The sequence below is a fragment of the Conger conger genome, chromosome 8 (assembly GCF_963514075.1).
Source record: "Conger conger chromosome 8, fConCon1.1, whole genome shotgun sequence".
NCBI lineage: Eukaryota > Metazoa > Chordata > Actinopteri > Anguilliformes > Congridae > Conger > Conger conger.
Window position 1 is genome coordinate 20758575 of NC_083767.1, and position 9558 is coordinate 20768132.

At 41.6% G+C, this 9558-nt stretch overlaps 1 protein-coding gene across 1 annotated transcript; it reads right to left on the reverse strand.

Annotated features, from left to right (window-relative positions):
- Positions 1 to 1897: 1897 nt before the first annotated feature.
- Positions 1898 to 7789, reverse strand: LOC133134800 (toll-like receptor 5). Its single transcript, XM_061251218.1, is given in 5 exon segments — positions 1898 to 4003; positions 4005 to 4114; positions 4117 to 5139; positions 6115 to 6181; positions 7682 to 7789. Coding segments are annotated over 3 exon segments (2610 nt in total). The 5' UTR covers positions 5132 to 5139; positions 6115 to 6181; positions 7682 to 7789; the 3' UTR covers positions 1898 to 2518.
- Between the last annotated feature and the right edge of the window lie 1769 nt (positions 7790 to 9558).

Sequence of the window (9558 nt, forward strand, 5' to 3'; positions counted from 1 at the left end):
CTCCACTGGCTTCCTATTGCCGCATGCATCCGTTTCAAGGCCCTAGTGTTGGCATTTCAGGCTGCTAAGGGGACTGCCCCACCTTACATACAATCCTTGATCACTCCCTACTCCCCAGCTAGACCACTCCGGTCTGCCAGCTCTGGTCGCCTTATGGTTCCCTCTCTACGTGCACCTGGCGGTCGAGCTGCACGTTCACGCCTGTTTTCCGTTCTGGTTCCTCAGTGGTGGAATGACTTGCCTACCACTGTCAGGACAGCAGAATCCCTCCACCTATTTTGACGCAGACTCAAAACCCACCCTTTCAAACTCTACCTTAGTCCTCCCTCCTGATTTCCCTCGCCGCTCCTTTCTGTTATCCCTATCCTTGTCTAACCCCCCCCCAAAAAAACCCAAAAAAACAAAAAACATTGCACTTATGATGACGACTATGTTTAGCCTCCTAAGACCTGGCGTACACATGCGTGGACTCCACATTTTGGGCTGTACAACCATAATACTTAATTCTTAAGACCGAGAGTCCACATATGTGGACATCATTTTTCTCAAAAACTACATCATGTCAAAAGATGATGCTTAGTTTTTATACTTATCAGGTCCCAATAAGCCCAAATAGCAAAGAGAAATTAAAAATGCATACCAAAAAAGAGTGCGGGTCTTAGGAGGTTAGAACAGCATTCTATGTGTATTTTCCTGGTTCTGGATGTGATGCTTTGACTTATGGTAGAATCTATGCACTTGTAAGTCACTTTGGATTAAAAGCATCTGCCAAATGACAAAAATGTAAAAAAATGTCAACAGCTACTTTGCTTAAGGGGAATTGTGAAATGTCCTGCAGTTTTTCATTTGCCAGAAAAGGAAAGGGCTTTTTTTTTTTTTAAACCATTGCATCACTACACTGCTCTACACTTTCTTTCTTTTTTTACTAGTCAATACAGACAAGTGACTGGCACAGCATATTGTGCACGGATGCATATTTCAATGCTCCTATACTACCAGATCACATAAAGCCTGCTAAAACATAGTAAACATAGATGGATGCACTGTTCATGGAGGCTTGTCCTAGCATTTTTACACTACCACCTGGTGGTAAAATGTTTGCTTCCATATAGCAGTTGTTTATATCAGCCAAATCACCATTTTCTGGTAGGTGATATCTAAATTATCACAGAATAGTTTTAACCTTTCAGGGACAACCTCACATAACATTTATTATGGATGTTGTCTGTATGTATTTAGAACTTTTACTTTGGTTCTTGCCTCACAGCAAGGAGGTCCTGGGTTCGAATCCCCGTCGGCCAGGGCCTCTCTGTGAGGAGTTTGCATGTTCTCCCCGTGTCTGCGTGGATTTCCTCCGGGTACTCCGGTTTCTTCCCACAGTCCAAAGACATGCAGGTTAGGCTGATTGGAGAGTCTAAATTGCCCGTAGGTATGAGTGAGTGAGTGAATGGTGTGTGTGCCCTGCGATGGACTGGCGACCTGTCCAGGGTATATTCCTGCCTTTCGCCCAATGTATGCTGGGATAGGCTCCAGCCCCCCTGCGACCCTGTTCGGGATAAGCGGGTTCAGATAATGGATGGATGGATGGATGGACTTTGGTTCTTGGTTAGCTTAGTTAACTTGCAGTTGCGCTTTAGTGATTCTGTATCTTTACTCACTGGCCTGTGAATGTTGTTAGCTAGGTCAGGCACTGTTGGTCATATAGATCAGATGAATGCACTTACTGTATGTTTTCCTACATTGTAAGTTGCTCTGGATAAGAGGGTCTACGAAATTAATGTTACTTAATACAATGAAATGCAATGTAATTACGCAATATGTAATGTCATACGTCGAGTCAATACTATGAAAGGTGCTGTCTATCTTCACATAGAGCATAAGAGGAATCCACTCAGAGTTAGGAAGATTTTAGCAGATTTATTACTATTCTATGCAGCATATTCACACAAACTGGCAACTGAAAAATATGGAGAAAAAAAAATCAAATGCCTTAAGAGACACATATTACAAAAGACAATAGCACCTGATCCTGGAATTCAAAGTTAATCTTACATTGACAGAATATTTAAAATAAAAACTGAAGAGAATAGGGGACAATTAAACTGATTTCAAATCTTTAGAGGGCATCACCGAGCCCTTTTAAGAACTGATTTCTCTGTACTCTTAACCTCTTCAAAAGTACTCCGGGTTGCAGTTCTATCATCTGTTAAATGTTTCCACATACTGTAACTGTTGACAAGCAGTTTTGAAAATCAAAAATAATGGCTAAATGGGCACATGACCATAATATTGTTTAACACTTGGTTATGCACTGCCTTTTAGGATGGCTAGTTTTACTTTTACTTCTTCTGGCTAGGAGGAAGGACCCAACATGTGTATCAGAAATGGAATGGATTCTCAAGCCTCAAGAATGTAGCCTGTGTTGAATGTCAATGTGATTGTTGATAATTTCAAAACAACTCTTATTACTGCATCTGTTTTGTTTAAATAAAATTAGTTCAACTTATTCAAAGCAAATTCACAACTTGCTGACATTTTGGAGCTCAATGTCACCTTGCTTCTTAAGTCTCTCTTGCTTAAGTATCTTCAATGTGAGCCTGTCATAGAACCACTCCATGTCTTGACTGTCCTCCGGCCACTGCAGGTACTCCCTCTTTTTTATGAACGCTCTGATTGGCTGGTACTTCATCAGCTGGTAATGTGGAATCTGTCCGACCACGACCATCACAAGGCCATCCCTCAGCTCATCAATCATCCGGCTCTGGGCCAAACTGAAAGCCTCGAGACACCATCCGTCCTTAAGAAACTCTCTTGACACCACAAACACGGTCTTTCGGCTGTGCCAGATGGCATCTCGGATGTTGGAGACATGATCCTCCCCTGGAATAAAGTCCCGAGCTTCAAAGCAAAAGTGGAGTAGGTTGTTGTCTGACAACTGTGAGTCCAACCTCTTCAGCAAGCCATGCTTCACCCACCTGAAGTCATTCTGGTTGAAGCACAGGTAGGCATCATACTTGAACCCATCCTGGGCAGGATCATTCCGGGGGCCCTCCAAGACCCGAGCGAGGGCCCTTTTGTAAATATTGAAGACAGTTCCTCGGAGATGAGCATAGGCAATGCCACCCACAGTAATTAGCACAATGGCTGCAGAGGACATTACTAAAAGTCCCAGCCTCAGGTGTGCCATGACCAGCTCATCATCCTCTTCACATGAATCTGTGTTGTAATCCATAAGGCTGATGTCCAACAAGTGCTTGGGAAACACACATCTCAGGTTTTCTTTGGGGCTTGTGAATGTTGCATTGGTCTTGTTAAGCCAGATTAGAAATTCCTTCAAACCACAGTCGCAGAAGAACGGATTGTCACTCAGGTTTATTGCCGCAACAGAGAGAAAGACATCTGGGTCAGGAGAACCCAGGATGTTATGGGACATGTCTAGAGTCTCCAAATTTTCAGGGAACAAATCATCATGAAGATATGTTAGCATGTTGAAAGAAAGGTCAATTGACTTTAGAGAGACCAGGCCTTTGAAAATGCCTTTTGGTAAAGGGGACCGGAGGGCATTATCCTTTAGAGAAAGGAGAATGAGGTTACTGAGGTCGTCAAAAACATCTAAGCAGGCTTCAGACGCCCATATGGATTGCACTACATTTTGCTGCGGGTCAAGGACTATCAGGTTGTTCTGTGGTGGTATAGAATGATAGGGGGTACACACTGATATCAAGTTGGATCCAAAGAAAATGGCCCTCACAAAAGGTAGACTGGCAAGGATTTCATACAATTCCTTAAGGTTCCTCAATCTGTTGTCCCCTAATTCAATTATGATGGCTGTGTCAGCAAAGAAAGGAAGACCATAAACAGACTGTATGTTATCATCACCTAAGTGAAGCTGCTGCAAATTGGGTATTGTTGCAAATGCATGAAGAACAGTGATGGAATTTCCTGAGAGATCTAAGCTGGTTAAATTGGAAAGCCCATGAAAAGAGTTGTGTACAATTGTGTACAATGTGGTTATGTGATAGATCTATACAAATGATGTTTGGCAGATTTTCAAAAGTGTATGGATAGATCTCACCCAAGAGGTTGTTTGAGAGGTCAAGCGTTTGTAGACTGATGAGCCCACAAATGTACCCCTCTGAATCTGATTAATTTTGTTATTAGCGAACAAGATCTCTTCTACCTCTTTCAGTACACTGAATACTGAAAATTGGAGGCTGAATATAAAGTTTTTAGATAAGTCCAAAATTCTGAGAGAGCTTTTACCAAGGCCTTCAAAGGTCCTCTTGTCAGGGTCTTTGTGATTGTTATGGCCGATCGATCGGCCCATTGAACCGGAGGAGGAGAGAATGAGGCAATTGATTCTAGTTCCTTCTGTCGCTTTGAAAAATAGTTCTGTTTTTTCTACACCAAACCCGTTACCTGACAAATCCAACACCGCCACAGATATATTTCCAAATGGATTTCCGCATTTTTTCCAGTCTATGCCATACTGAGTCATATCCCTCAAATGAATGCCAGACAGTTTTAAGAGGCGGAAGTGTTTGCCCTGGAAGCTGAGCAGGTCTCCTTCACAAATGCTGTTGATGCTGTTCAGGTCCAGGTTGATCTCCTGGAGTTTTGTCATGTTCTGGAAAAAAAGGGCAGGCCGAATCCTTCTGATCTTGTTGCCATAAAGGTTTAGAGTTTCAAGTGACTCAAGGGGCCGCAGGTATTCGCCCTCCAGAATGGATTCATCAAGGCCACTGTGTAACAAAACCAGTTTCTTCAAGCTTGTCAGTCCCACAAATGCACTGGTCTCAAGAATAAGAGCTTTAATGTCCCCTAATTCGAGAAATGTCAGTTTTGTCAGCTCTCGAAATGCATTGTTCCTAACAAGAAAGCTATTTGTATTCTGTGACCCAAGGTCAATTGACTCCAGCTGCCCCTGTCCAGTGAAAGAACTTTCATTGACCTCGCCTATATAGTTGTTGGCCAGAGAAACACTGGTTATGTACAAGGGTAGCATTGGAATCTGGTTATGGTACTGACCATCACATGAGGCACATTTACCTCTGATCAAACAGCCTGAATCACACTTCTCAAAGAAAGCAAAGACTCCAATGACAACAAAAATTACAATGATTGCCCTCATTCTGTTTCCTGAGAGAGGGAGAGAAAGAGAGAGAGAAAGAGAGAGAGAGAGAGAGAGAGAGAGAGAGAGAGAGAGAGAGAGAGAGAGAGAGAGCGATCAGAATTTATTTTGAGCATCATTTGTGACATTTGAAATGCAACATCAAGATAGTTTCATGAAAAGCCTTGGAAATGTGCTATATCTTAATAAACATGTGCCTTGAGAAGCAAATAACTGTTCAAATAAATGTCCAGAATTTCATTATTATATGGTATTGCTATGGCAGTTTCTTGCATGTATTTGATTTCTTTGGATGGGTGAGTAAATGGATGGAGTGCTGTTGAACTGTGTAAATTTGGCATTCATATCCTGAATAAGATTACATGATAAGAGTCTATGGTTATAATAGTTCAGTTGTTTATCTCTATGTAAGCATGGATACTAAAACAAGAAAACTGACAGGGTGGCCAGGGCCGGTGCCATCCCTAAAATCTGATTGGCCTCCCCAGTGCCACCCCACAGGTTGTCTTTTCTGTTTTGCTGCCACTGTATAAGAGCTTCCAATGTGCATCAAAAGCCTGCCTGTAAGAAGCACCAATCTGATTGGCCACCCCATTGGCAGGTCATTAGCTATTTTGTCAATCTGTTTTTATAAAGGCACCGTTTTTTTCCTGTTTACAAGGCTGGAAAATGTGCTGCAAAAAAAAATCATGACAGGACAGCTTGTATGGTGAATTCACTTCTAAGTGAAATATGTAAGCCTTTAAGCTTTATTTTGCTCTTGTCAGGGTGACAGGTTAAACATTTTGAATGTTATGGTTGAAATATACTGTGGCTCAATCTAATGTTTCTTTCTTTAAATGATGAATTAAGTTAATTTGTTAAAGATCCATCATCACAAATTATTGAACAGGCTTAGTTACAGGTCAGAGCATTATTTATTGCAATAAATCTCTAAAAGATGATAATACACATTCTTGCTTTGTTCAAAATCACATTCTCACCAGCTCTGATGCATGTGTTACTTATCCGGTCACTTCATGTTATTCTTCTTCTCCAATTGAAAGAAGCCTGTAAAATGGTATTATGTTGGTGTACCATGGCAGGGATTGCTCTACACTGTGTAGTTTGTTCTGCAGAACACAGTCCATGACTTTAATGGCCTTAAATATGGTCAAGATATTTGTTTTTATTCCTGATCCATAAACATCTCATTGCCTTACATTACATCATATATTGTTATCATATGATATACTATGTAATTCAGTTCAGTCGTAATTGGTGCAATTCTATTATTATTCCATGCCACATTTTTGCCACACTGCCTGTTTTTGCACACAGTACACCAAAGAAAGAGCCTCCAAATTGTGCCCTTAGTGATAATTCAGAGAAAGATACCCAGGGTTTGCATTATGCATTTTTGTTTGCTTGCTTGCTTAGAGCATTTGCCTACTGAATTATGGAGGACGCTTTGTGACATATTAATAAATAAATCCTTCATTAAATCCATTTTATTTATTCATTTATTTATTTAATGATTTATTGACACTTTTATTTATTTATGGATTTATTTAAGGATATATTTATTTAAGGATTTCATGCTCCAACATGCAAATAAGGGGGTGGGTTTCAGTTGGGCTAGCTGTTCTGATTGGACTGCAGTGGCCTATGCTGGGATCGGATTGTCGACAAGTTCTTTACAAGTGTGACTATACTACCGGCTAGCTAGGTACCAAAATTGAGTTTTTATCGGAGCTAAGAAATGAAATGTTAAGACTGGCAGATACCATTGATAGTGGTAATGTACCACTCAATAATATTACAGAAACAGTGGAAGACTTTGTAGACAGCATTGTATAAATTGCAGCCCTGACTGATTCTGATGTGGACGAGGTTGTGTGGAGCAACCTGCAGACGATTCTGCATCGTGCTGCATTAGAAAATCAACAAGGGAGAAGTGTAGGACGACCCTCTTATGAGATTCCTCTTGAGGTGTTGGAAACGTACATCCTGAGTGGCATTAAACCAGCAGATGTTGCTTGCCTCTTTGGTGTGTCTACACGAGCTCGATTTTAGGATTAATGTAGCTAGCTACATTAGCCTACTAACCGTCTCCTGTTCGCCGTTCAATTCGATCTGCTGCTTCACGCAGCAGGTCCGCGATACTCCTTTCCTCCATCAGTAGGCTATGTCACAAAGCGTCCTCCATACTGAATAGCCTTAACCTTTGTTAGTGAGCAAAAGGGTCTTGATAACAAAAGCCTATTTATTTGTCATTGTTAATGTCATCCTCTACATTAGCGTATTTTTTTTAAGCAATAGGTTCATTGGATACCCAGTTTTACTTTAACAGACAGAATTAGCATTAATAAAAAAAACAAAAAAGAAAGAAAATAAAACAAAAAAACTGAAGCAGCGATGCTGTTTGCCCTTGCATAGACGATGTTTTTGTTTTTATGTTTTTATACTGCCATGATTGATAATGGCTTTACAACTTGCAGCAGACGAAACGAAGTTTTTAAGTATGCCAATCGCATGCGACAACTTAATTGAATACCACTTGATACTTACCTTTCCCAGCGGTGAGATTTACAACACAATCCTCGGTGCTGAGTTAATGTTTTCCTTCATTCGTATCCAGCCAGTTTTCGCATTATTTCTTTTTAACTGCTTCCCAACACTTTCACAACAATGTTTATTTTGAATGCATTGCCCGGATTGGTTAAACGTTTCGTCACATTGTTTAGCAGAAGAACATTACACACTGCGAAACTCGCATGCTGCGGAAAAACTTACAGTGAGTTATACAATTGTAGGTACAGCTGTTCATTTTATTGGAAATATACTTGCTCGACCGACCCTGACGTTAAATGATGAGAGAATAGGCCAGACCTGGCCCATAGCCGAGACACCGCGGTTGTATTTCAGGGTTATAAGTACTTTTTCCGCTTCGTAGCTGTCTACGCGGAATATATTTGATTTTCACGCGGGCGTAGATGGGCTAAAGTCCATAGTTGTGTGCGTTAGTCTACATGCACATTTGTACCTTACTGTACGTCTACTTTTTATGCTTCTGTTGTATGTGACCGATTAATGGTCGCATTTTAAGTATGTATGATTTAAAAATAGGATTTACAATTAATTGGCACCGATTTACAGGATCAGAATTATAATTAAAAGCTTGTTCTTGTTTGTTCTGCCACTCCGTTTGGGTTTTGGGCACCGGTGGTGGTTTAAACACGGTTAGTTGTAACACCATCAATTTGGCAAATAATGAGTTGTGGTAATGTGATCACTTTTGTCAAGACCCATATTCCATTTTGAGCTCACAGGAGTTTGATGACTTTGTGAAATATTGGGTGTTTTCAGAAAGAAAAAAAAAAGGTACAAAAACAATATGGTGTGTTGTTCTTATTCAGCTATGAATAAAACATCTTATTTGAATCTTCATGCTAGCTTCGGCTAGCTGTTTATTGTTTTAACGTGTTCTCCTCTCTCCTTGATTTCTGGCTTCCTGCTCGTCTTACTATGTGTAACCACGTGCTGCCTCTAACAGGTCTCTAGATGTTATACTGCCACCTATTGGTCACACCTATGTTAGCACTTATCATTACATTTACATTTATATTTACATTTTAGTCATTTGGCAGACGCTTTTAATCCAAAGCGACTTACAAGTGCATAAGTTCTACCACAGGTCAAAGCATCACATCCAGAACTAGGAAAATACACCTGGACTGCTGTTCTAAACATATAGTCATCATCATAAGTCCATTTTTTTTTTTTTTTTTTTTTTTTTTGGGGGGGGGGGGGGGTTAGACAGGGATAGGGGTATCAGAAGGGGGGGGCGGGGTAAGTCAGGAGGGAGGACTAAGGTAGAGTTTGAAGAGGTGTGTTTTGAGTCTGCGTCGAAATAGGGGGAGGGATTCTGCTGTCCTGACAGTGGTAGGCAAGTCATTCCACCACTGAGGAACCAGAACGGAAAACAGGCGTGAACGTGCAGCTCGACCGCCAGGTGCCCGTAGAGAGGGAACCGTAAGGCGACCAGAGCTGGCAGACCGGAGTGGTCTAGCTGGGGAGTAGGGAGTGGGGTCATGGAGATTGTTGTGGAGAAGATAAGTGGACAGTTGGGAGCAGACCGCCCGTTCCAGGGTTTTAGCGAGAAAGGGAAGAAGAGAGACAGGCCGGTAGTTGTTCAGGGCAGAGGGATCAAGAGTAGGTTTTTTGAGGAGGGGAGTGACTCTGGCCCTCTTCAGGGAAGAGGGCATGGTGCCGGAAGAGAGGGAGGTGTTGATTAGAGAGGAGAGAAAAGGGAGAATGTCCTCAGATATAGATTGTAGGAGGGGAGAGGGGATGGGGTCAAGAGGACAGGTGGTTGGGCGGTGGGAAGTAAGGAGTTTCAGTGTGTCGGCGTCAGAGAGGGGAGAAAAGGAGGTTAGGGAGTTGGG